This window comes from Scatophagus argus, chromosome 16 (assembly GCF_020382885.2).
Source record: "Scatophagus argus isolate fScaArg1 chromosome 16, fScaArg1.pri, whole genome shotgun sequence".
In the NCBI taxonomy this organism is placed as follows: domain Eukaryota; kingdom Metazoa; phylum Chordata; class Actinopteri; family Scatophagidae; genus Scatophagus; species Scatophagus argus.
In genome coordinates, this window is record NC_058508.1 from 7,288,621 (window position 1) to 7,316,493 (window position 27,873).

The 27,873-nt window shown below is 42.4% G+C and overlaps 2 protein-coding genes across 11 annotated transcripts in view; both read left to right on the forward strand.

Annotated features, from left to right (window-relative positions):
* Window positions 1-1,031: 1,031 nt before the first annotated feature.
* Window positions 1,032-7,438, forward strand: xpnpep3 (X-prolyl aminopeptidase 3, mitochondrial). Its single transcript, XM_046415673.1, has 12 exons — window positions 1,032-1,340; window positions 1,440-1,546; window positions 1,805-1,921; window positions 2,056-2,243; window positions 2,380-2,599; window positions 3,423-3,607; window positions 3,787-3,849; window positions 4,396-4,509; window positions 4,649-4,734; window positions 5,035-5,218; window positions 5,904-6,024; window positions 6,280-7,438. The coding sequence occupies exons 2-12, from the start codon at window positions 1,477-1,479 to the stop codon at window positions 6,444-6,446; spliced, it is 1,515 nt and encodes a 504-aa protein (XP_046271629.1). The 5' UTR covers window positions 1,032-1,340; window positions 1,440-1,476; the 3' UTR covers window positions 6,447-7,438.
* A 2,295-nt stretch (window positions 7,439-9,733) lies between these two features.
* The window catches only part of ep300b (E1A binding protein p300 b), a 31,277-nt gene continuing 13,137 nt past the window's right edge, over window positions 9,734-27,873 (forward strand). Inside the window, exons 1-18 of one of the 10 annotated variants that reach the window (XM_046415663.1) lie at window positions 9,734-12,226; window positions 14,260-14,867; window positions 16,326-16,502; window positions 17,739-18,042; window positions 18,494-18,607; window positions 18,836-19,078; window positions 19,529-19,634; window positions 19,825-19,953; window positions 20,075-20,225; window positions 20,375-20,558; window positions 20,886-20,963; window positions 21,516-21,601; window positions 21,924-22,076; window positions 22,670-23,212; window positions 23,666-23,905; window positions 24,043-24,238; window positions 24,959-25,110; window positions 27,211-27,450. In XM_046415663.1, the coding sequence (XP_046271619.1) occupies window positions 12,133-12,226; window positions 14,260-14,867; window positions 16,326-16,502; window positions 17,739-18,042; window positions 18,494-18,607; window positions 18,836-19,078; window positions 19,529-19,634; window positions 19,825-19,953; window positions 20,075-20,225; window positions 20,375-20,558; window positions 20,886-20,963; window positions 21,516-21,601; window positions 21,924-22,076; window positions 22,670-23,212; window positions 23,666-23,905; window positions 24,043-24,238; window positions 24,959-25,110; window positions 27,211-27,450 (3,798 nt within the window). In that variant the 5' untranslated portion in view covers window positions 9,734-12,132. Of the gene's footprint in view, window positions 12,227-14,259; window positions 14,868-16,325; window positions 16,503-17,738; window positions 18,043-18,493; window positions 18,608-18,835; window positions 19,079-19,528; window positions 19,635-19,824; window positions 19,954-20,074; window positions 20,226-20,374; window positions 20,559-20,885; window positions 20,964-21,515; window positions 21,602-21,923; window positions 22,077-22,666; window positions 23,213-23,665; window positions 23,906-24,042; window positions 24,239-24,958; window positions 25,111-27,210; window positions 27,451-27,873 lie in introns of all 10 variants that reach the window. The other 9 variants (XM_046415662.1, XM_046415664.1, XM_046415667.1 and 6 more) reach the window with 9 other exon arrangements.

A 27,873-nucleotide genomic window follows, 5' to 3' on the forward strand; every position in this document is an offset into this window, starting at 1 on the left:
CTTATTGCCCTGAGTTTAGCCTGTCAGGTATACAGTCGACGGAAATACTATAAAAACGAATATGTTCACAATAAGAAAATGACGGAGAAATAAATAAAAAAAAAAATGACATACAAACAGAAACGTATACAAAATAAAAAAATATATATCTTTCGCAATTCCTAATTCAGGGAACAAAAATCTGAAAGCGAAACTGTCACTTCAACTCGCTTTTATCGGTCACTTACAGTATTTGCCCTGAGTGCGGGTCTCACGGTACTCACCAAACAGCTTCTACTAATCAAATGTCATGTTTAGGTTTCAGGTCTGACATACTGGACATTCAGCTGCCATTCATATATAGATCATTCAGATTTATAATCATTCATATTTTTCTTACTAGGATCCCAAATAATATGTTATTTACCAAACATGAAAAAATGTCAGGAGAGACAAACTTAGTAAATTTTATTGGCATATTTTAAAAGATAATAACGGCATTAATCACATTTATTATAACACACACATTACTAGGTGCTGCCCATCCTTCAGCTAATGGCCTCTGAGCAGCTCCACCGGACCAAGTCAGGATACTAAAGGGCTTAGGCTGGTCATACATACTTCAGTATGTGTATATCTGGAAGAGGAGTACATTAATACTGTGAATGAGTAGCAATCTAACGTGCCCATTGGGGTGCTAAAGAGGATAAAAACACTTGTAGGCCTGTGGCCTTTAAAGGCCGACAACACTACTGTGTTTGGGTTTTGGGTTTGAGTCTGTACAAGTACATTCCAGACTTATTCAGCAAGGTATATCAGTTCTGTCCTGCACATGTATATTTATAAGTCACATTAAGCAAGTCAGAGGTCAAGGTCTTGAGAAACATGGGGACAGTTTGTGTACAACTTTAGTGACAAAGTCTAAACTTCAACATTTACAAACATAGGTAGGTCAAGAAGAGGCCTTTTCAACAGTTTAAGATATGGTCATTTCAGTTTTTAATTTCAAGGAAGAGGAAACCATCTACCTGTTTATGTGAGCACTGTCAGGCTGAAGAGTCTGTTGTGCATGCACCCTAATTATAGACTGTAGTTGGTCTGAACAAGAAAGAAATCCCGAAATCCAGTGTTAGGATCTCACATCCGTTCCATACTCCAAAGCAGAGGGTGAGCTAAACCAAACCAAACAGAAAAAAGAAAAGATTTAAGAGGTGGGATTAAGCCTGCGAAGCGGAACTCAGGGGATAATATGCCGACGGCTACGGTTGAATGTGGCTAGTAAACATGGGGACAGCAAGCTAGCTAAGATAACTGTCCACTGAAGGGAAATATAACAGTTGTATGAGAAGATTTCATCGCTGGTAAGTCGCAGCATCACACCGCTATGTATTTCCGTAAATATCAAGTGTTAGTTGACTACTTTGTACTCCACTGACTGCGCCTCACGTGTAACCTTACAGTGGGATGACAGGCTGTAGCTGATCGGTGTCCTCCAGTATGTTTCCCCCAGGCAGCACCTTGGTCAGGTCTGCTGTGAAGCTGCTGCCACGGCGCAACGGGAGTCGAGGTGAGCCACGATCACTCTTGTTAGGTTTTACAGTCTTAAGGACTTGTACTGAGCTTGTGTTCCCATTTTATGCTAATGTATCCTTGAACACCACGGGGAAATATTAGGCGGTAACTCTACTGCATTTATTTGACAGTTATTAGTTAGTTTTCAGATTAAGTTTTCAGTCATACAAATGAAACCACTGGTTAGTAACCATCTTTGTAACCCATTTACAAGGCAGGCTAAAATCATTCTGTATTGTTTTGCTGCCTGCAGGATGTGTCTGGTGCAGAAACATTTCTGTGAAACCAGGAGATCTGAAGCCAAAGACGGTTCCACCTCGGTACCTGGGCCAGCCCAGCCCTTTCACTCATCCACACCTTCTCAAACATGGTGAGTGTTGTTCACAATGAAATGTGGGCCTGAATATTTACACTTTTTGGGGAAAACCGCTTACATTTTGTAACGCCACATGAGGTGATTGGCTGATGAGCTGCCGTTTAACAACATATGTGATCTGTTCTCAGGTGAGGTGACCCCAGGCTTGAGCCAGACAGAATATGAGCTCCGCAGACACAGGCTGGCCTCACTTATTGAGGCCCAGGCAGACAGGCTGGGGCCCTCTGCTTCCTCTAGCACCAATGTGGTCATTGTTTTGTCCCATCCGACCCGCTACATGACCAATGATATCCCTTATCCCTTCCATCAGAACCAGGTGCATGTTTGGTCTTAAGTTTCATTTCTTTACCTTCAGTTCTTGTGCTTTTGTGGGGTGTTGACCTGCAACAATTCAAACCTCAGGTATAAAGGCAAGGTTTCTGCAAAATAACCTGGAGCTAAATGTTCCCCAGGATTTCCTCTACCTCAGTGGCATCCTAGAGCCTGACAGTGCCTTGGTTCTTCATGGGAAGGGGCGACCAGACCAGGCCATCTTGTTCGTTCCCCGCAGAGACCCAGGAAGAGAGCTGTGGGATGGGCCCCGATCAGGGAAGGATGGAGCGGCTGCTTTGACTGGCATAGAGAGAGTTCATAGCACAGAAGAACTGGGTGTTGTGCTCAAGAGCCTTAAAGGTGGGTGGACCAGAATGTGAGGAACCACATCCAGCAGGAACATGTCTTCATAGAAGTAATCTCTTTGTCTGATTTTTGTGTTTGTGTGTTGTTATGCCTGTCAAACTTTATCTCTTACCTTAGCCTGGATGTATGCAGATGATAATAGTAGGAAATTTTATTTGAGTAATTTTTTTAATGACAATTCTTTGACTTCACACAGAAGTTAAAAAAAATGGCTTCTCACTTCTAGCCAATGAATACAATTTGTAAGCTCAAATGACCATGTAATGTAAGCTAATTCCGAAGCTTAAACGTTGTGAGTGTTTTAAAACTTTTATCTCCAGCAGACTTTTTAGTGTTTCCAGTGTATTCATCTTGAACTGAGAACACTGCAAAAGGTATATACACTGAGGCTAAAGCTACATACTTTGGCAGAAAGTCAGCTTCCTCATCAGGAACAGCAGTATTCATATACTGCTGTGTAGAGCCAGTTTGACCAGTATTATAGTAAAGTATTGTAAATGAAGATGTTATTTGCATTGGCACAACCCTTAGAGGGTTTTTAGTCTTATTATTAAACATAACTGGAAGAGCAACAAGAAGGTTACATTTATGCATTGATGTTAGTTTATTCAAAGAGAGGGTTTCTCTCCTACAAGAAGAAATGATTTGAAGATGAATGAATGATTTTTCATTTAGGGGTTGAACAGTTCTTTCAAATAATAACAACAACAACAACACACACACACAACTATACACACTAACAATAATGTTTGACCACAAACCAATCAGGAGTTTAACTTTCCTGTTTCCATTTTCTCTCTCTCTGATCCCCTTTCAGGCACTGTGCTGTGGTATGATAGTTCTCAGCCCGCCCATCCTCGGCTCCACCAGACTCATGTGTGTCCCGTGCTGGAAGAGGGGTCGATGCCGCGCTCCCTCAGGCCCCTCATACACTCTCTCAGAGCCGTCAAGAGCTCAGCAGAGGTGGCCCTCATGCAAGAAGCAGGTCACATCACAGCACAGGTTGTAGTGATTAAATTACTGGCAGTGTCAATGTCATTACAGTTGATATTGCAAGAATAGATGTTTGCAAATAGAGCAGGGTTTTCATTCTTTTGTATTGGCATGCACCTCTATTGATCATTTTTAAGTTATTGTAGATGTATGACATACTCACTCCAACTTGAATCCTTCACTTCCAGGCTTTTCGGAGGACAATGGCTCTGTCTCATGGAGACGTGGATGAAGCTGTGCTCTTTGCTAAGGTAACTGAATTAGAACATGACCAACATATTGAGTGAAGTTATTGTCTTCATATGTCTTCAGAAACAACACATGATATGAAGTATTGACAATTGCTGTTAAAGACGTATTCATTAGTCCTTAAGCAGTTCTTATGTAGCTGCTGCACTTTGCCATTGGATGATGTTCACAGAATACAAGCAGAAATGCAGAAAGTCCAGGCACAGCTCTCACCTGGTTTATACAAGGACCTTACAGCATAAAAGAGCAACCCCAGTACCGCACAGGTTTCCTGCAGGTTTAGAGTACAAAGCTTAACAATGAGTATCTTTGCCTTGCTGGGAGACTGTGCCTGTTCACACTGAGATCCAGATCAATGAATTAAAGCTTTTAAATGGAGTTTTAGTATGTGATTTAAGGTATCATAAAAGTCAGTTCAGGTCAAAAAAGATCAAACAGTCAGATGCAGATCTTCATTCATTTTGACCAGATATGTAATTGCTGTGTTTTGCTTTTGTAAGATAGTAAATTAAATATAAAAAATGTATTTAAAAAAAAATGTATTCCAGTTTGATTTTGAGAATCGGATCCATGGCGCCAACTTCCTGGCCTACCCCCCCGTTGTTGCTGGAGGGAATCGGGCTAATACGCTGCACTACATAAACAACAACCAGATTGTCAAGGTAAAGGAAGCTGTTGGATGTGTTAAAGGATCAGTCTTTTCATATATGGTGCAATGGACATTAACCATTCTGAAATGATAAGTGCCTGTGCATTTAAAGTAATGATTGAGAAGCTTAACTGACTCATTATGCTTGTCAGGATGGTGAAATGGTGCTGCTTGATGGTGGTTGTGAATACTTTGGTTATGTCAGTGATATCACGCGAACATGGCCAGTGAATGGAAAGTAAGTAATTTTTAATTCTTTAGAAGATCAGAGAAAGCAGTTGTTTCACTGAAATCCAGTTCTTTACAGTATTCACCCTTTGTTGTTTGAACATGCTTTTCTCTCTCATAGGACATTGGAGGTAGTAACATATCTTGTTAATGTTATACATGGTTTATATAACATTTCTCTAGATAATAGGGGCCCTTTTTAAATTGAATGAAAATGTAGTAAGACTGTGCTTTGAGAGATATGCTGTTACCAGTGACAGATGGAAAAACACACCTTAAACATGTCTTTCACACACTTTCTTCCTGCCAGATTCAGTCCTGCCCAGGCCGAGCTGTACGAGGCCGTCCTGGAAGTCCAGTGCTCCTGTTTGTCTCTGTGTTCCCCGGGCATCAGCCTGGATCACATCTACAGCACCATGCTGGCTCTGTTGGGACGGCAGCTCAGGCACCTAGGCATCGTCAAACCCAGTACCAGTGATGCTAATGCACTAAAGGTAATGATCAGAGTAGTAGAGTAGATTCCGTGTAGAGTAGATTTCCAAAAATCAAAAGCCATGCTCGTTTTCACAAAATTCATCCGTATGTGTGACAAATCATAGAAAACATCTAGGCAAATCAAACCATGAATGTAAATGTATTCAGCTGGTTTGAGAGAAAGAAAGAGACCGAACACAAATGCTGTGGGGTAATAAAGACTCTTTTTGGCACACGCAGATCTCTTAGTTCTTGTCAGTTAGTTAGTTAGTCTAGTTAGTAGATATTAAGTCCCAGTCAAGACTAAGAGTCACACATTTTGCACACTACAGCATTGACTGACTGAATGATGATGATGCAGTGAGAGACTTTAATCATAAGCCGGGCTCATAGTTTCAGTCCTCTGAGTATGTGATCTGTCCTTTGGTTTGTCAGTATGTCTACCACTTTCTCTTTCTTTCTCTGCTGCCACCAGCATGTCATAGTTTTTATCATGTTAACAACCAGATCCTGTCAGTCATGCAAATTTTCACTCAAATGTGATTCTTTGATTTTTCTGACAAATTAAACTGCCAGGCATCAGTCAGTCATTGGCAGCTCTGAATTTCTTGTTTAGCAACAAGTTGTGACTGCTATTGAATCTCTAATAGACAATGGCAAACATCTATACAACTGCATTAAGTGTTCATTTTGTTATTATCTCAGGCTGCACGGCGGTTTTGCCCCCACCATGTTGGCCATTACCTGGGCATGGATGTTCATGACACTCCTGAGCTGTCCCGCTCACAACCTCTTCAGCCAGGAATGGCCATCACTATAGAACCAGGTAAATGCCCTCTTTCTCTCTTGATTTTCCTCAAGATGTACAGCTGTGTGTGTGTGTGTGTGTGTGTGTGTGTACGTGTGTGCCAATGAGGAAGCTGGAGTGAAAATGTTTTTTAAAAATCCAAACTGTAACACAAGCACTCACACCATACTTCCTAGTTACAGACAGCATTACGATGCTACATTCTTTCGATTTTATATTCCATGTTATTCCTACTTTCAGAAAATGTAAACTATTTTCCCTTTATTCTCACAGGATTGTACATCTGTGAGGACAATGACGAGGTGCCAAAGCGTTTCCGCGGGCTGGGCATCAGGATTGAGGATGATGTGGTGATCCAAGACAAGGGAGGCCCTTTGATTCTGTCTCGTGATGCACCAAAGACCATCGCTGACATAGAGCAGGCCTGTACCCAGAGATAGGACAGGGAAAGACAGGCAAGTAACCAAAACGTTTAAAGAAAAGAGCAGGTAAAGGTCGAGGTGATTTAGTTGTGTGTTACGAACTTAGGGTGTAGCTCTGGAGCCTACATGTGTATACTCAGCTGCAGCTGACATCCTCAAAAATTTAATAATACATCAGGGATGCAATGACTACAACAATACCACGTGGAGACCAGGCCTGATCATGTACATCATGTGCATCTTTGCATCTTGTGCTGTGATGATGCTATCAGCAAGTGAAAATTAAAGATAAAAACCTCTTGCATCAAGTATGTGTGTGTGTGTGTGTGTGTGTGTATGTGTATGTATATATATTATTCATCACTCATGATGAATAATAAACAAATGATAGAGAAATGGTTTAAAAAGTCCAAACTGAAAACAGTTTGTGCAGTTTGTGTGTGTTTTTTTTGTGTGTATGTGTGGGGAAATTTGTATTTTAAGCAGAAAGGCAAATGTGATGTCTTTTAAAGATGTTATATGTATTAAGATAAAGATGTATCAAGATGTCATTATCCCTTCTATCTCAACTACTGATGGATGATGGATGACATGATGTTGAAAATGATGATGATAATAATAATAGTGGCTGTGTTGAATTAGGTTGTTAAACCCCTGACTGCAACAACAAGGAAAATAAATGTTTCACCTGAGGGTTTCATGGTCCATTAGGCATAGATTTGGTTGCTGGTGGGGTGGGAACATCCCCCTTCGTTATTTCGGTTACATCTCTAATCACAATTCATGACTGGCTTGGGTTACTATTGTCACTCCAAGCTAAAAAATGGAACTCTTACACTCTACACGCCACTGACAACAAACTATAGGTCATGTTTTCTATATTAATGTTTTTCTCCTTTGGGTCAGGCATGGAATAATTCAATATTTTTTTAATTTCATGCTGTCTTGGGGTTCTGTTGACCAGTTCTCCCTAACCAGCATGCAAATAAATGCCTTTTATTTAATTTTTCCTTATGAAACAGTTGAAATTTAATCACTTTAAACAAAGGGTTTGGTAACTAAGTTTATTTATTTATGTAGTTAATTTAGGGCCACATATTAAAACCCATGCAATTGCTATCATAATGGCATTTAACATTACTTGAGCACAGGATTAACCTGTTAAGGCAGATCACTGCCTATAAAGTAAGGGTTAATCTGTTTTTCCTAACACCTTTTTCTCAAACATGCGGCATTTTTTCTGCATTTTTTCCATCTCACTTCCACATTAGCTGCTGAGTTACTGAAATACAGCGCGAGCACTGATGACAGAATGTAAATACTGCAACATTCATGAGGTGCCACAGTCTGACATGGAACTAGTGGCTTTCTTCAAGTTGTCAGACCTTTGGTAGGGGAGTCCCTTGCCTCATATTACCCTTGGTTCCCACAGGTCCTTCAAGTACTTGAAAGTTTGTGAAAAATTTGAGGGGGAAAATTTATGGCCTTAAAAGTTTATTTTACATATTTTGTGCATGAATAGAAATGTCCTGCAGTTTTCTGTCCTCACAGTAACACAGCACAACTGAGAAGTGTTCACACATTCAAGCCTCACTCTCTTTTTAATTGTTGTCCGTGAGCTTCTGTAAAGCCGTGCAGTTCACATGATAAAAATTCTCACCTTGATCCGTTTTGTCAACCTGTGCTGCTGCTCGAAAGCCCGTACGTGAAAATGATTCAAATAAGTTACATGAGTGAAGTATACAGATTTTAAATTTGGGTGAAAGGAGAACATTACATTGGTAACATCAGCTGAGGTATCAGAAGAGACGAAGTTTGGCATATCTTTCAGATGGTTGTAGAGGATATAGGATTTTACTGAATGATTATTAAAGTCCCTGTCCATTCAAAAGTCTGTTTCCATCTTCATTTACTAAAGAGAAAATGTTCATTTATTGTCTGTTCTCACCTTAAGTCCAAGTTTAATGTGTGTCTGTATGAACATGACTGTAACATTGTGGCTTGTTTGGGAAATAACTGTGGTTCAGTATCTAATTTACACAATATTGACTTTAAAACTTGAAGCCTTCAGAGCACATACATTAAAATGAACTTTTCAGTAAAGATTTTTACAACAAAAACATGCTTATAAATTATCATGCACTGCTTAACTGCCCAATCCAATTTCCCATGCATGAGCGATAGTAACTCCATGACATACAGTATAATAATATAATACTCCCAGAATCTTTACTTCTGATGCTTGAAAAACATTACACTTATAATACTTAATGCATGTACTTTTGGCATGTATCATTTTAATGCAGGACTCTACTTGTAGTGGATTACTTCTAAACTGTGGTAAAAGATCCAACCTCCAACCACGTGTACCTCAGCACCGCCAAGACCAGGGAGATGGTGGTGGACTTCAGGAGGCCTCACTCGGAGTCTGTGACCATCAATGGGGACTGTGTGGAGATTATGCAGACAAACACTTGGGAGTGCAGCTGGATGATAACCTGGACTGGACTGCCAACACAGATGCTCTGTGCAGGAGAGGACAGGGCCGATTGTAATTCCTCATGAGGCTGACGTCCTTCAACATCTGCACAAAGCTGCTGCAGATGCTCTATCAGACTGTTGTGGCGAGCGCCCTCTTCTATGCGGCGGTGTGCTGGGGAGGCAGCATCAAAAAGAAGGACGCCTCACGTCTGGACAAACTGGTGAGTAAAGCGGGCTCTGTTGTGGGTACAGAGCTGGACAGCCTGACCTCTGTGGCAGAGCGACGGGCTCTGAGCAAGCTCCTGTCAGTGATGGACAATCCACTGCATCCACTGCACAGCATCATCTCCAGGCAGAGGAGCAGCTTCAGTGACAGCCTCCTGTCACCGTCCTGCTCCACTGACAGACTGAGGAGATCGTTCTTCCCCCACTTTAACTCCACTGTGTGTGTGTGTGTGTGTGTGTGTGTGGGGGGGGGGCTTTTCATTTCATCTTAAGTCCATGGATACTGCTGGAATTTGTGAATCTTCCTTGGGTGTGAATCTGTTTAAGAAGCTTTTCTGCCACTGGTGATGACTGCGTGTAATATTTTGAGATTAACTTATTTGTAAGTGTGTTGGAAGAAGTACCCTTTACTTAGCTAAATGTAAAGTACCAAAACGATTCTACTGCAAGTAAAAGCGCTCTAAACTGAAAAAAGTACCAAACGTAAAAGCAGGTCTTCTTTATTGTATGGAACTGCTCCTTTCACAATGTTACATTATTGTTTTATTTATATTGATGCACAGGTAGTCTCTGTATAGCTTATTTAAAACATTTACTGCGGAGTAGTTTGATGCAAAACAGCAAATAATTTTGCAATAATTTGCCAGATTTGCGAAATATAAGAATCATAATCCTAACGAGTAATTAGCTCACACAAAGGCAATAAAGTTTAAAGTAGCATCAAAAAACTTTTGAACAGTACTTAAGTTCAGTCGTGGTCAGTCACCTTCCATCACTGGCTTGACTGAAGGACCAAAAACGTGGAGCGCCACTGTCCCCTACAGACTGAAATCAGTTAAAGGCGAAAGAGCACGGAACCGGTTTCCGGACAATTCCGAACACCTACGAAGACAACCTCCCCTCTTCTTCCCTTCCTCCCTCCTCCCCTTCACGCCTAATGTTGCTGTACCTCCAACCCTCCCCCCGTATCAGAGGAGTAGAAACAACAAGCCGCCATTTTGTTTGTGCGGACAGACCGTCAGAAACAGGAGGAGATAACCGAGAGAAGGAGCGACTCCGGCAACCGACTGCAGCCGCTCCGGGAACCGCCGCGGGAAGAAAGAGTGGCAAAATCCCGTCTGTGTTATCAAGAGACGGAAAGCATCACCAAAAAGATAAGACGTCAGTGGAGGGAAAACCGAGTCGGAGATCTATATGCGTGCATGAGAAGGAAATACTCCGAAAAATCCAAGGAAGGGGGTGTTTTGCGGAGCGGAGACTGAAAGGAGAGGCGGAAGAGGGCTATATATTATCATAACGAGGAAAAAACAGCGAAAAGGGAAAACATCAACATGAAAAATCATTATGTGTCCGTCGCGGAGGAAGGAAAGAGTCCGCATAGACAATTATATAAATAAATTGCTGCCGGGCAGAAGGGAGAGGTGGAAAGAAAGACGGGTTTAAAGAGAAGGGGAAAATTGCCAGGATCAACACGAAGGGGGGCATTCTCCATCACAAAGAGTCAATGAGAGAATTTTGTCAGCCCAAAACATTTTCGGGGGGTGTCAGCATTAGTGTGCCGATGTAAAGCTTTTCAGTTCCGAAATAGCCATAATTTTTCCGCGACCCACCGTCAATTTTTTTAAATCATATTTTCGCCTGTCGCGGTAGCTGTGCTCCGGTTTTTGGTTAAGATCTTTCGTTTTCTCTTCACTTGCCTTGCCATGACACGCTATAAACTGTGGGTAACAGTTAAATTCTTCAGTATCTTAACCATTCTCTCAATGTATGAGATTTCAAGTGTTTAAACCACACGAAAACCGGAGGAGGAACCTCTTCTGGAGCACAAGATAAGTAACCCCTCAGATCGTCCTCTGCAAAATAAAACTAATTAGATCAATCTGAGTGTCCGCTGATCGGCAATCCGCGCCGTGATTGCCCCTCAGAACTATTCTGTCAAAGAAATTAAGTCTCCATCCGAGTCGATTGTGCAAGAGAGGTGATTTTTGACTATATTTTCTATTTGTAACCTTTGCCAAACCCTGCTTACTGCAATAGGCATAATCGTGCTAAAGGGTTGCAACAACCAAATGTGCAATACGAGTCTGTTCTTTCTGACCCAGTGCCTTGCATGGTCAAACACTAAGTGCACAATTTAGTCAGCATGCACATGCAAAAGAAAACTCGTGCATGGAATTGTACATCCGCTATAGATTTTCTTCTTATCTGAGTAACTGCAAGTGTAGGACTCCAGTGTTTTCGCATTTCTGCAGAACTGATATACTATTTATTCAGTTACTGGTAAGCCAATGCAAGTTATTCCTCTCAGCATTGCACTTAAGAGTACCACTGACGCTTTAATTGTATGATAAAACTACTGCTGGTGGTCTCCACTCACCGGCTGACAGACTTTTTGGTTTTGGGGAGGTAAAGGGATCGGTGGCATTGCCAGCAGCGGGATGTGTGGTCAGGTGAGAGAAATGGTAAAAGGAACCGTGGCTCTCATAACTGTTGCATGAGAGAACGACTCCAGAAGTCAAAACAGGAATACTCCTGGATTGTGTTTTTGGATGACAATTATCATTCTTGCACCCTGACCAAGGCTGTTTGTAGTGATTCAGACCTGAAATACAGGATTTCTTCGCCGACTATGGCGGGTAGGACTGAGTGCGGCATGGAGGACGGATCTTGGGACAATTTTTGTGTCGCAGAAGAGGCTACATGAGGTTGACAGAGGGCCGCACGCTTGCCTTTTTTGCCGACTCCACCTTCCCACCTCTTCAAATCTGTGAAGAAACAAAATCTCCGACAGGGGAGGGGGACTGATATCTGCAGAGAGGAATAAACCGGGAGGGAGAACTGTGAGGGAAGCAGTTCAGTATTACTATCTTTCCCCCTACCGTCCCCCAAGCGGTGGGGGAACGAGGTGAACCATTCCGTAAAGGAATAAGGAGACGCAAATAAGGGAAATACGTTTGCCCTCCGTGGATCTACAGCAATTTTTTAATTCGTCAAAAATATGGCCGATAATGTCTTGGAGTCCGGCCCGCCTTCAGCCAAGAGGCCCAAGCTGTCCTCTCCTGCTCTCTCGGTGTCTGCAAGTGATGGAAATGGTAAAAAAATAATGCATGCATTACTTTTGGGGCTTAAAGTGAGGAAATGGCTTTGACTGTGTATTAATTCCTTGTCAGTCTTGGAAGTCCTGTATAGTTACGCTTCAACTTAGTTGTTCTGACACAGAGTTGCTCTATTACTATTGCTTTTAACCACGAATATATTCGTTGCTTGCTTAAAGTGGGCTAGTTCAAGAATTTGGATTGCTAAAGACAAAACACGATGTAACGCTGGTGGCTGGAGCAACTTTGCAGCAGGGATGTTTTGATGTGTTAGCCTCAACAGGCTAACTAGCTACTAACTATATGGTCCACCTCCAAACAATGGAAGAGTCGAGTCACCCAGTTTGCTTCAAGTTGTCTAGTTACTATAAAAGTTAATCAATCGGAAGAATGAGACCGCATGCACATAAAACATCAGCGTTTATAAATACTCCACAAACATGGAGACAAATGTCCGTTTCCAAGGTAGCTTTAGGAGAAAGTAACGGTAACAGAGCGAGACAGAGCTAACAGAGCTAGCTAACGTTAAGCAGATAACCCCTACCGGACCGGCTCAGCTGAGCTCGGTAGCTGGCTGGCAAAAGAAATTAGGTGATGATTAACTAGCTACACAGTATTGGTCATCAAAGTAACTTGGTTTGTAATAAACATTTTGTGGTTACAGTAAAGACTCGTGAACTCCATGTACTTCACGTGTACTCTGATTTTATTGAACTATTGTCGTTTGCCAGCCAGCCATTGTTCGACACTTCATTAAAGTTGCGCAAAGCGCTGTTGTCCACGAATTTGTAGCTATGTGGCTAATTTAACAACGTTACCGCGTTTAATTAAAAGCGCAACGTTAGCTGCCGTCCCTGAAATGTCTTCTTTTGTGCCTTTTGTTCAAAGGCGTTTGGTTTCTTAATTGTGCGACCAACGAAGCCTATTCTTGTTCACCCTCCATTGTCTGACTCTACGGTGTCATTGCGCTGCACTTTTTTTGCAGTATACTTTTCAGAATGATTCAGTGCTTACCCCAGGCAATCTACTTCAATGCACTTTGCCTGTATTGTGAATCAAATTATTATTGTTAACGAATTAATTTAAACGCTTTGATCAAAAAGTTGTAAACTCTTGGTATGACCATTTCTTGTTGCATCCTGCTGTAAGCAAACACAGAATCATAATGACTCAGTTATTTGATTGGTGCTGTTTCCCACTGTGTGTGTGTGTGTGTGTATCTATATCTAGATCTAGATCTATATAGCTATAGATACACACACATAACTATTACTCTTAACACAACACAAAAACCTACAGAATTCTGAACTCTGTTTTTAGTGTTAATCATGCAAAGTTTGCACCATCTGTGTCAGAAAATAATATCTAAAGTCAATTTTAAGCTTATTGCATCTTTAATGTCCTACAGTATGGGAAAAGTCAGAAATGCAACTAGCTTCATGCACCAAGTCAAACGCAAGCATAGTGTGTCTACCTGGTAGAATTGATTTTAAAGAGAATTTTGAGATATGTTGACATGCTAAAAGGTGTTACCACAGTTTATGTTTTGTGGGGCCAAATGCGAGTGTGTGTGTGTATGTATATGTGTATATATATGATTTCCTTTTAAATTGGTCTCATGGTGGAAAATACCTCTGATATTTTTTTAGTTTCATGTATTTGCACAACATAACATAACCAGTGCACACATCTACCTGGGTACTGTCGTGTTTACAACTCTGCGGCTTCTCACCCTGACCCTACTGCGTTCACTCTCCATGTTTGGCATCCCATCAAACCACAAACTGAAGCCCAGGAGACAGGGGTCCGCTCTGTGAGAGACAGCTATTCCTGCACTGCCCGTCTACCTGTGGGCTCCTGATTAACAGTTGATAGTTTTCAAGCATCTGACAGAACTGTACCACATTTAAAATACATATACTAAATATTGTGTCTATATTCAGTGCAAACTTTAAATTATAGTTTAATTTTCCTGAGCTGTCAACTTCAGGAACCAAGTATTAATTTTTGTCTCTTTTCCTCCATACCAGAGTACTGTCCACTATTTGACTTGGAGCATGATCTCCCAGATGAACTCATCAGTTCCTCAGACCTGGGACTATCCAATGGAGGGGATATCAACCAGCTCCACACCAGTCTTACAGGACTCGGAGGAGGAATTGGTTTGGGAGGCCAGGATGCAGCTGCGAAACACAAACAGTTGTCTGAACTCTTACGTGCTGGAGCACCAACACAACAAGGTGGCCCTACTTCCAACAGCACAGCGTCAGGGGCTTCCATGGGGATGATGGGGGGTGTTGGTGTCCCCCCCAGTGGACCTCAAGGCATGCATCCCCAAGGACAGCAGCAGCAACCTGGACTAATGCAGCAGGTTGGGATGGTTGGAGGGGTAGCGGCGCTCAGTCGGGCAGCTACCATGATGGGGGCCCAGAAGGGCAATCCTGGACAGCAGCAGCAAGGCCTGATGGGCGGGCAGGTGATAAATGGCTCACCAAGAATGGCCTACCCTGGCAGTGCAGGCATCGGTAACAATAGTAATCTGTTGGCGGAAACCCTGCAGCAGCAGCAAGGTGGTCAGCCAATAGGACCTGGGGGTCAGGCAGGGATGAGACCTCAGCAAACCGGAGCACTGAACAAGGTAAGCACACTCAACCTGGTTGCTGGTGTGAACTTGGCTTCTCAGTAGCAACTATTTATAGGAATCATTGGGTTAAGCCGCAAATTTTAACTGGGGCTTAAATGTTCCAATTACTAGTCAGAACAAAATGTGGTCTTGGTGGTCTGCTGATTTCCACATTTGTATCAGAATCAGATTTCCTACATTTGTATGTAGATGTCTTCAAATTTAAAAAGATCTCCAGTGGTGATGTACTCTTTAATATTAGAAAGATTGTTGTATTCCATCGCTAAAAAGTGAATTCCAGTGGTTTTTGTTTGTTGTTAGTTTGTTTTTGTCTGTAAAATATTGAAGTTTTAAAATTGTTGTCCAACATTGTTGGAAGTTTGTCCAGATGAAATCTTAAATTTAAAGAGGAAGATTCCTGATATTCTCCCTTTTTAAAAGCTACTCACACTTAAGGTTGGTTCAGTTAAACATTATTTTAAGGTCTACACCACAAAGGCAGAGGCGTCTTTTCAGACCTGAGTGATGCTGTAGACTGTAGTCGATAGTCATGTGAGACTGCTGAAGACGAGTTTCTCAGAGCAGGTGCAGGCGTGTGTGTGGTTATGTGTCAGACCCACAGTCACATCATTGTTCTCTTCTGCGGTATTTCTGGTTAACCTCCTAGTTAGTCAATATGTCACACAACACTTACGATTTATTCTAAAGATCTGCAATCAGTATTTCAGTATTTATTAACAGTTGTGTTCAATTGTTTTGCTACAGCTAGTGGCATAACTGTCTTTACCTTACCACTGCGGTGATGCACCAGCAAACACAGTTTTGTTTTGTTAAAGTGAGAAATGCCCACAATAGTTAAAATATACATGAGTAATATGCATGTATTATCCATTTTCACTGTAGACTGCCATGCTTGTCCGCAAAGCAAAATGGGCAGTTTAAGTTGAGTTATTTTCACTTAAAAGGTGTCAAGATGAGCACTTTTTATTAGATTCTGTTGGTCACTTGTTTGCAAAGCCAATGTAGTGTCTATGGTATTTCTTTACTGTGGAATTTGAATTAAGGTCAGGTGGAAGAGGAAGTCATGTTGTCACTGAAAGGTCACAAAGACAGTTTATCATGAAGAAATGATAACCATTAGTATATTGAAAGTAATTCCATGTTGTCACATTAGTACAGTTTTCTCATTGGCACTGTTGGCTCTAAACAGTCCAATGTAGTTGGATACCTTGGAATATAAATATGTGACAGAATGTGACTTTGTAACACCTCCCGTATTTCTTCCCTGAATGACTGAATAATAAGTTGATTGGCTGCTTAGACTGTGCATTGGTAGGTCAAGAAAAGTGTTTTTTTTCTTCTAAACTATTTATGTCTTCCACTTTTTATTCTTAATCTCTCCTCCTCTTGCCGGCTCTCATCTTTTTCCTTATCTTTCACATATCCACTTTGTCTCCCCTCACCCCACTCCAGATGAATATGATGGCCAATACGGGCCCCTATGGTGGTCCTTACGGCCAATCTGCTGGCCAGGGTTTGCCTGGAGCAGGGCTGGGCCCACAGCTCCAAAATAAGGGACTGCCCAGTAATATGGCCAGCCAGTTCAACATGGACAAAAAGGCACCAGCGGGTCAAAGCATGCCTGGGATGGTAGGAGTTGTTTGTTTCTGTTCCGTACTGATGGATAAACTCTGCAGCTATCATAGAAGTTAATTACTTTACTGTAAATTAAGCTTGCTTTGTATCTGAAGTCTAAAATAACTATACAGATTTTAGCATAACGCACTTTGTCATATTCCATTTTTTGACACCTCATTCCATTGATGTCCACATTGAAACAGAACAGTTTATCAGTTTGAGGCAAGCAAATTATGGCAAGTTCGTGCAGTTAAAATTGTTTTGTTAATCTGACTTTGAACATGTTTTGAGGTAAGAAGTTGAAAATACTCACAATATCTTGTCTCCGATAAGGAGTGTATGAATTGTGCACCTGTGTGTGGCCACTTTCCAATACCAGTTTCATTAGGAAACGGTTTACTTTCACAAACAAGTCTGAAATTGATGGTGAGGAAAAAAAACAGTAACTGTTAGCCAAATGATGTTTGAGTGGCAAACAGGAGGGAAATCCTGGTTTTCTTGCATGGCATTTTAGTAAAGAAGTCGCTCAGATTACCATTACAGAAATCTCGCCCTCCTCAGGGAAATTAATCCTTTCAAAGTCACATCAACCAAATGCTCCAGAACCGCTCTGTCACTGTAGGTTAATAAATTGTAACTTCTTTTTAAAGCTGATTCAAACTTCTCCATCAGTTTTTGTTTCTTGTATCTATTCCTTGCTCTGTCAGATGCAATATCTCACCGATTATTACAGAGCTCTGATTGATCTGTATCAAGATTGTTGTTTTGTGTTTTAACTCTCAAATATCTATTGATATTAGCCACAAAAATCTATTGATCAAGCTGTAATTTGTATCACTGTCGCACTGCATTATTTATGGTGCTTAGTGCAATTTGGCTGTAATTAAACACATTTTTTCAGCAAATAATTGATTCATTCATTCTTGGTGGTTTTCCTTTTTGTAATTACAGAATAGCTGGAAGCGTGGTTCTGAAACTGACTTTTTGCTCCTGTATTATCCTTTGATTATTCATTAATTTAGTTACTTTTCAATTAGACCAAAGATATTGCCATGGCGGCATTGATAAAAACCTTGTTAAATGTTCCTTTGATAATCAGTGTTTCATACATATAGACAGTACACACAAACACACAAATGCATCCATACCATATGGGGGTTACTGACTAGTAATTTTGAAGTAAGAAAATTATTAAAAATTCTTGCAGTCTTGTAAAAAATTGTAACATTGCTTCATCTCTGTCTCAAGCCCTCTCAGCAGCAGCAGCCCGGAGCAGTTGGTAGTGTATCCGTCGGTGGAGCAGCAGCAGTGGGAGGGAATCAGGTTGGACTCAATGCCGTGGGGGCAGGTCCCGGCTCAGCGCCCCCTACTGCAGACCCCGAGAAACGGAAGCTGATCCAGCAGCAGCTGGTCCTCTTGCTCCACGCGCACAAGTGCCAGCGAAGGGAGCAGGCCAATGGTGAAGTGCGGCAGTGCAACCTGCCCCACTGCCGCACCATGAAGAATGTGCTCAACCACATGACTCATTGCCAAGCTGGCAAGTCCTGCCAGGGTGAGTCTGTTGAATTATGCTGATTGCTGGTTTTATGGTCTGTGGTTTATATCATAAACACTAGGCAGTGTTTAAAGTTGTCATGTATCTGCAGCAATTCATTTTTTCTTTCTTTGCTTGTTCTTGTTTGTTGTTTATATCCTTCTTGGTTTACCTCCCAGTTTTTCATTGTATCACACTGAGTTATAGCTAGTTGGTCTTCTGCAATATTTCCTTTCTCCTTCTCATCTGGACATAGTTTTATTGTACCCATTGATTCATACGATAACTTTCTTAGTCTCTGGCTTCTCTCTCTTCATTGTGACATTTCTGTTTTCCTTTTTCTCTCATCCCTTACTTGTCTCATTATTTATTCCCCTCCTTCACACTGTCACAATTTCTCATTCCACTTGTTCTCCCTCTCTGTCCCTCTTCTCAAAACTCTCTCCATTTCTGTCTCTTCTCCCCCCAGTGGCGCACTGTGCCTCATCCAGACAGATCATCTCTCATTGGAAGAACTGCACACGGCACGACTGTCCTGTATGCCTGCCACTGAAAAACGCTGGAGACAAGAGGAATCAGCAGTGTGAGTGTGTGTGTCTGTTTGTCAGTCTGTCTTTGAGCACTATACATGTTCATAGCTCTCTTAAGTGAATTATTACACAGGATCTACTTTGAAATGAGAGAATCCTCTAAATAAACTAAACAGAAAAGTGCATGACAGCAGGCTTGATCCTACAGATACTCACCCGTTGTTCTCTCTTCCCCCTCTCTGTCTCCTGTCAATTCTTCCGCCCTCCTGTTCTTTTGACAGCTCTTGTTAACAGTGCAGGCGTGGGTTTGGTGAACTCTTTAGGTTCTGGGGTACCTGGTGGACAGTCCAACACTCCGAACCTGAACCCTCCCAACCAGATCGACCCCAGCTCCATAGAGAGAGCCTATGCTGCACTCGGGCTCACTTACCAGGGTAACCAGATGCCTCAGCAGTCTCCACAGGCCAACATGCCAACCCAGGGGCTGCAGGGGCAGCCTGGGATGAGGAATCTAAACTCCATGGGTTAGTTTGTGATGCCACTGTGCATTTCACAAATAATATGACAATTTACTAGGACCATCCCAGCTTATATGTTCATATTTCAACTTAGCAAGAGCATGTATAGACTTTTGCCAGACTTTTTCTTAGCTTTCAAGCACACTTCATGATTTTTAATGGTGAACGGGGCCAGATGAGGTGTTATCACAGGACCTGTGTGTGGAATGTGATAACAAGTGTTTGTATACACTTTTTGTCTTTGACAACAGACATGAGCAGTGGTCTGATCTCTTGCAGCTTACCATTGACTCCTGGTTGATTCCTTAGTCAAGCTGGATTTGTATTTCAGTGGATAGCTTCATATTATGCTTAAATGTTGTTCATGATACTTTGCAACATGCTTTTTTACACTGTTGTCAGTATTTCCCAATTTTAAAACCATATCTTTCAAACCGTATAACTATCTCTTTCCAGGAGGAAACTCTATGGGAGTGAATGGTGGAGTGAGTGTGCAACCCCCTAACCAGCAGTCCTCCCTATTGCCAAACACCATGTTGCACAGCAACATGAATGCACAGAGGTAGGACCACTTTTCACTGGTTACAGCTATTTACTTTTTCACGTTGTCAGGGTGCTGTCATATAACGGACTTAAAACCAAGTCAAAATTAGTTCCACTTAATCAGAATCATAAATACTTTATTGATCCCTTGAAAAAAATTGTGTAAGTCTTACTCCCCCTTTCTTTCTTGTCTGTGTCGCTTCCCCCAGCTTGATGAATGATGGTGTGGGGAACATGGGCTCTATGCCCACGGCAACTCCTCCTTCTGCTGCAGGCATGAGGAAGTCTTGGCATGAAGACATCACACAGGACCTCCGCAACCACCTTGTCCACAAGCTGTGAGTCTGCTGTCCTGCACATACCCTTCAAAATATCTCTCCGGGCAGGAGCTAATGAAATGAAACTAATTTGAATTTTATGTCTTGGATTTGAGTGACTCTGTTCTCGTTTTAATTATAGCTATGTATCCTTTTTGTGCATGTGTGAGAGCAGCGTGCAGGCCATCTTCCCCACTCCCGATCCAGCTGCACTGAAGGATCGACGGATGGAGAATCTGGTGGCTTATGCTCGAAAAGTAGAGGGGGACATGTACGAGTCAGCCAACAGCAGGGTAAGAAACCAACACAGGCAAGCTTTACGATGCTGTGGTATCATCATCCCCTTTGCTGTTAAGGGACAGGGATGTGCAGCATTTTCTTTTGTGCATTGTTGAAATGTATTCAGTAATATCCTCCTCCCCTTGTGTCTCATCCCTTCTAGGCGGAGTATTACCACCTGCTGGCAGAGAAAATTTATAAGATCCAAAAGGAGCTGGAGGAAAAGAGGAGGACACGACTCCAGAAGCAGGGCATGATGCCAGGCCAACCCGGCATAGCCTCCCCAGGACTCCCACAGGGGCCTCCCAGCATGGGACAGCCACCCATGGCCCCGGGACAACCCCCAAGTAAGTAAACATATTCTTTTTACTTCACTCACACAGCTCTGAATGTGTGTAGACACACATAACACACATGCACATGTCTGTACACATGTTGCTGGCATGCAAGTTATAGAAAAGAAGTTCGACTGCTCAGCTTTTAGATCAGGGATGTTCATGTCACCTGGCATGTATCTCTGATAGCAAACACTATTTAAAGAAGTACACACAAAATTTGTCCTGTATGTTTTTTCTCACCCTTTAACCCTTGTTCAGTCATCTGTGATTTTTAGTGATATTCAATGATCCAGAAGACGAGATCTGTGATTCCTGTAACTCTTCTCACCCTGTCAGATGGTCCTCACGCCGATCCGTCCATGGTCCGACCGACTGGACCCAACCAGATGGTCAACAGGATGCAGAACCCAGCTGGTATGGCTCTAATAAGTGCAAATACCATTATTACAAAACTGGTTGAATAGCCAGAATTAAAGAAATTAAAGTAATGCGTCAACAGACAGGCTTTTCTTAATATACAGTTTGTCTTTCTGGCATCAAATTCAAATTGCTTCCACATATACCTCAGATATTCAAATCAAATTTTATATTGACAGCTCAAAATCACCAATTGCAGTTTGGTGTTCTTTACAGTCTATTCTACAGTTTGCTCCCCAGCTTGAAAACTTAAAAAAACTTTTTCTTCAACTTGCCTGGTTCTGTACTTCCTGCGCTCCCTTACATGTAGGGCAGAATAGACTAGTAAGTTGAACAACAGAGTATGCGATGGGTCAGACTTGCTTCCTACTGAAGTACGCGCACAGCATGATTTTATGCACTATGGGTATTTGAAACAGACCCACAACAGACATTTCCCAATGAAATTTTTTTTACCACATTCAATCACTGTGAATACAAAACACACCATGGATTTTTGTGCTTCTTACCTCTCATTTTGACATGCCTTCTGTCATCCCTCTCTTCTAGGAATTAACCAGTTTGGTCAGATGGGGATGCAGTCGATGGGTCAGAGGTCAACACCTCCTCTTCCTCTCAGTGCTCCAATGAACCAGGTTGGCATCATTATTACCATCTCTGTCACAGATCGCTTCAGGGTTGTATGAACCTCATGCTTGAAAGTCGCGGATAAAAGGTTTTACCAAAATGTAGACCTGGTTGTGCTAAAGGTTAAGTCGGTGTTGTTTTCTTAACCTAAGTACTGTGTGGAATCTCAGCTGTGATCTGTGAGGAGGAAGAGGAGGGTACACAAAAGGGAAAAGAAACAGAAGCACATTTAGTGTATTCAAATTCAGAGGTGCATTAAAAAAATCACTGCTTGTTGAAATGGTTTGATTTATGAAAGACATAACATGCTCCTTGATGTCTTGTATCCAGATGGGCATGGGAGCAACAAGGATGGGTCAGCCAAATGCTGCACAATTACAAAACCAGTACCTTCCTCCAGGCCAATTTCCTGGGTCCAGTCCTGGACGTGGTTCTGGTCCTGTTGGCATGAACCAGCCAGGAGCACAGGCTGCTGTGCCACCGGTAAGGACTTAGTGACAGTATTTTCTGATGTAGAGGTGAGGTGAGTTTGATTGCAGAAGGTCCTTGCAAAGGCAGTGAAAGTACATGAGATGATGAAATTCAAACATATCTTCAGTCGGAAAAGCCGCTGAATGAATGTGAATTAGGATAAACATAAACTCTGTGCAGCTTTGCAGGAATAGATGGATAGTGATGAATTCTGTATAATTAACTGAACTGTCTTCAAAATTTTGGCACACAGTTCTTGTCCTATGTGAGAGGTGGATCACAGTTCCTCATTAGCTCTATTAAGAAGTGTTAAGATGGATTATTTGTGCTTTTTGGCAGTCTTCCATATTTTGGTAATTGATGTTACAGGTTTCTAAGAGACAGATTGGAAATAAAAGTGTTGACTCAAAGGTTCCAGAGTGGTGTATCTGGTGAAACCTTTTCTCTGTAGTTAGTCAGACTCAGCTTGTTTAATTGTTTCTCACATACTCCAGTCATCTTTCGCAGAGCTTGTATAAAAAGGATCTGTTTTCTTATTTTAAAAAATGAGCAGGGACCCCTGGCTTTTCCTCTCTCTCTAACCTCTCTCCTATCCTCTGTAGCAGAACCAGATGTCAACGCCGCCTTCCCTCCCAGCCAGCAGCCCTGCAGCACAGTCTGTTTCTTCTGCCCAAGGCTCTGGAGCCCCTGGAGGCTCTGCAGGGCCTGGTAGTGTCAGTGGTGCTGGGCCCCTACCCAGCCTGCCTCCATCCTCCACCTCCACTCAGCCCAACTCCTACCCTCATTGCCCACCAATTCGAACAAACTCCCCCTCACCAGCACGCAGCTTAACGCCTCAGCCACATCAAACCCCCCCGACACTCCCTGGTTCTCAGACCCCACAGCCGCAGACTCCCGGCACACCCCAGCTGCCCCCTCTACAGCACCCCCAACAACAACAGCAGCAGCAGCAGCAGCAGCAGCAACAACAACAAGCTTCGCAACAGCAGCAGCAGCAGCCACCAGGGCAGGCGGTGAACTCTGAGAAGGCCAATCAGCTTCCACAGCAGACGCTTGGGGGTGTGGCTACCTCAGTCCCCCAACCTGGTCAGACTCCTTCTGTGCCTGCTCAGAATGCTCATGTGCCATTGCAGTTGCCGCAGACACCAGTAAGTAGCTCACCCTGCTCTCACTGCTTTGTCCAGCCCAGAGTTTCTTTATTTAAACCACCTGTTTAAGCCTCATTCAGTTATTCTCTTGGCTTCCTGCTTGCCCTGGTCCAGCGAACCTTCAATTTTGAATTGTGTGGGATGTTTAATCCCCATTTTATTTTCATGCTAGTTGTTCCCTAGATTCTGCTTAAATTCAGGTGAAATTAAAAAAATAAATTGAAAAGAAAAATGCATTTTTTCAAGAAAAGAAAAGTTAATTTTGTCCAGGAAGTTGATGAAGGAAGAATGATGCAAATAACTACTTGAATATTTTGAATACTAGTGAAGTCCTTAAGTTGGATTGCAAACCATTGCTGAGTGAATGTGAAAATGCAACAGAAATATATCGTTTTGTGTATTCTAATTTGCAATTTCTTAACCTCACTCCACCTCTCTGTTCTTTTGCCACAGCTATCTCCGAAGCCTTCTCTGACAGCAGATGGTCAGGTGTCCTCTCCAGCCTCTGTCAGCAGCAGTGCTGACCCCAGGTCCCAGCTGGACCAGGTGGACGGTCCTGCTCCCAGCCAAGAAGATGTCAAAATGGAGGTGAAGAAGCAAGAGGAGGAGGATGAGGGTGCTGACAGCCAAGGAGAGGGCAAGGGAAAAATAGGCAAGGGTCAACCTGATGTAAAGACAGAGGAGAAACCAGAGGTAAAATTTATACCCTGCCTTAGACTCTTTTGTCTGGGTGTGCAGAATTCCTGTTTGGAGTGGTGTCTAAATTTTGATTAATGGGAATTGCATTGAGAATTAAATCACATATACTGACACCTGAATCTTCCTCTCAGATTAAGAAAGAGAAGCTATCAGGAGATGGGTGTAAAGGTGAGCCCATGGATACATCTTCGTCCTCTGTGTCATCGTCGGTAGCAACAGGTGAAGACACGAAGCCTGAGGTGAAGAAAGAGCCCAAAGAGGAAGAGGAGGGATCAGGGTCAACAACCACCAATAGCTCCCCAGCCAGCACCCAGAGCAAAAAGAAAAGTAAGTTTGAGGTGGAGTTATTCTCTCACAGACACTGGACAGCAGCTTAGAGCAGAGCCCACAGTGGAGATAATAAAACTGCTGGATATATTTTACTGTAGCTGACGGTGAATATGCTCACTATCCTGGAATGCAACAAAAGGAGGACAGTGTGATCAGTTAAACAAAATTGTTGAACAAGCAGAAAATAGACTGGCAGAAATGTGACGTTTTTGTTGAATAAACCTGACAGCGGAGGGAAAACCAAAAACAGCCAAGAGAACTAGGAGTAGCAGTAGGTGTGAGACCACAAGTTGAGACTCCAGAGGTACCTACTGAAGAAATCAATTGATTGGTAGTAACCTCATGAGTAAGCATAGCTCCAAATTGCTGTTTGTGACTCACTAAACGCCTTGTTGCCAACACGTGCCTTTTGTCTGTGTAAGGTCTTACACCAACTGGGTTGTGATGCACTTAAACTCAGCACAACAAAGCACCACTTGAATCACATTCAGTGCGCTGTCTGACACACCGCAGCTGGTGTACCATTAATATTTCTTATGTCTGATGTGCACTATGGCCTCATTTAATGATGCAGTCAATGGAGTTTAAACACAGCAGAGAGAAGTGGCTGCTTTGCCATGTGTACCCCTACCTCCTCCTCTCCTTTCCATTTACCTTCTATCTCTAAACCTCTCTAAAAAGAAATCTCTTTTGTTTTTGTCCTTCTCTAAATTCCAGTCTTTAAGCCGGAGGAGCTGCGTCAGGCACTGATGCCCACCCTGGAAGCTTTGTACCGGCAGGACCCTGAGTCCCTTCCTTTCCGTCAGCCGGTGGACCCCCAGTTACTGGGAATACCCGTACGTATTCGAACTAGTAACAAAAGTAACCTGGTAAGGGACTGCGCTGGCTGCCATTTTGCTTCAACTCCTCTGAAACTGTAGTTTCTATTTTGTTTTATGTTTTTCATCTTTTACTTTCATCCATTTTTCACTTTTGTCATAGCTGTCATACTTTCTCAATTTCTTTGATACACCTGCGTTCAGTTTCTTTAATCTCTTTAGCTGATTTTTCTCCCATTGCATGTCAGAAGTTCATAAAATGAGAGATGGAAATGCGTGTGTGTGTGTGCGCTTTCTTTTCCTTTTTTGTTTGAAAAACTCACTTGTAAATCAAAGCAATAACTCTTAAGAAAATGTGACCTTACTGATGGAACTGTACTGGGGGACAAAAATTAAATTATGCAAATCATATTAAAAAAAACATAATTAAAAATTTGGCTGAGTAATTACAGATTTATAATCATTAATAATTAATAATCATAATTTATAGCTGTTTGTCTTTCATCGCACAACAAATGCAATGAGGAGAGTGGAGACTTTTCAACACTGTGTATTCAAAGCCGAAAGGAAGAACTTAAACAACAGTTCATGAGCCAGTTGCTTTGATTTATCACTTTTATTTTGTTTGACGTTTGCCTTTTTGACATCAAATTTTTGGTTTTATTTTCATTATTGTTTTTGTGTAGTCTTCATCCTAGCGCTCCATTGCTAGCTTTCTAGTTCAGTTCCTCACCAGTAGCAGTGTGTTGGTGTTCAGGTGGGCAGTGTGTAGAGGTGGGACAAGGCTTTTACCCTAACTAGGGGCAAAAAAATCAGCCTCGGTATGTACTTAGTACTTGTAAATACTACAGTTCCTAATAAAACAGTGTCCGTTCCCTTGCTTCCTCATGCAGTATATAGTTTAATAAATGTCATTTTTAGAGCAGTGATGAGTGAGCACCAGACTATTGGTTCACTTCTCTTCAGGAACCTCCATAGTCGGGAGAGGCAACTTTCCACTGCGGTACAATTTATCCAATACTTTTTTCTGATATCCATGCGGCCTACTTAAAAATGTACTTTCCTCATAAACCGATGGGATTGATAAATTTGGCTCGGTAATCTGACTCTGTAATATGCACCACTTGTTTATGTGAGTTGCTCCATTGAGAGATCAGGGTCTGTTTCCTAACTCTTGTTGCCATGGTTACTCAGCGATGGACCCTGCTCTTTGAAACTCACACCTCCTCCTTTTTTCTTTTTTTTTTAATCTCCAGAAGCCTTTCTTTCCCTCGCCATCTTCTCTGCTCTTTTCCCAAAAGAAATAAGGTCCTTTTTTTACATTTGAGAAGAAGCGGAGAGCAGATGATAGGAAAAGAAAAACAATTTGGAGAATATCTGTCCCTCTCGCATTTGCCTCACCTCAGCACTGTTGGTTTTAACTCTGCCATCATGTGGCCACTCATGCTGCTGGCATGGTTAATGCCAAACACTACGTTGCTAAAAACAGTAAATCTCTGTCTGCCTGTTGCTGTTGCTATTGCCGCTGCTCTGTTCTGCTTGGTTTTGCACCCTTGTTGCCTGAAAGCTTTATTTGCTTTCAGTCTTCAGCAGAGAACCACCACCCCCCCAGCTGTTGAACAGTGTTCAGCACTGTGTGGCAAAATAAACAAATCTGCTCATTTTTTAAGACAAATTCATGATTCATAATGATTTTCATAAGGCTTGGTCTCAGTTGCAATAGTGCAATAAGCGAAAGGGAACCGGACAGACTTGTGGCGGTCACCTGGTCCCTGTTGACAGTACAGCTGGGGACCAAAACTGTAGGGTGCAAAGCAGAGAGCTGGAGGGCAGAAGTTGTCATGTCTCTCTGTTTGCACGTGAACCTTCTTCTCTGCAGCGCTCAACAACATTGTCCCCCTGCACCCTCTTCTCTCCCTACTCTGGTCCCACCCGGTCGACGCCTTCATCACACCTTCACCTGATGACTACAACGCTTCTGCTGCTGCTGCTGATGATGATGATCATACTCTTCTTCTCCATCTCTCTCATCTTGGTCCCTCGGACGACCAAACCTCCCACCATCTCGCTGCTCTCTCTTCTTTCCCTCCTCTGACTCTTCTCAACTCCTGAACTTTTCTTCCACCTGCCTCTCGACTCCGGACAAACCAGGACTACTTTGACATTGTGAAGAACCCCATGGACCTGTCGACCATCAAGCGGAAGCTAGACACAGGACAGTACCAAGAGCCCTGGCAGTATGTCGAGGATATCTGGCTGATGTTCAACAACGCCTGGCTGTACAACCGCAAGACGTCCCGCGTCTACAAGTACTGCTCCAAGCTGGCTGAGGTGTTTGAGGCGGAGATCGATCCCGTCATGCAGGGTCTAGGATACTGTTGTGGGAGGAAGGTGAGACTGGAATGTTTGTTGTTTTTTGATATTTTTGCTTGCTCTCAAACCTGGAATATTTCCCCCAGTGAAGATGTTTTTCATGTCTTTTTTAATCAAGCTAATTCATTGTCAGGATGGATTTTAAAGAAATAGTTTTGAACTGACATCTGTGGTAATATGCATGTTCACTCTGATGGAGAGTACGGTGAGAGGATTGGTGCCACTTTTTTGTATGTTTTGGTTAATATGAAGCTGCAGCCAGTTAGCTTTGTTTAGTATAAAGACTGGAAGAAGGTTCAAACGTTTATCAGGGCTGTCTAAAACCCTCCTACCAACACCTCCAATTAACACATTATGTCTTAATTCTTTAGTCTATATAAAATCTATACAACAACCAAAATGTAAAAGCAACTGTTGCCTGTTTTGGGACGGTACAATAAC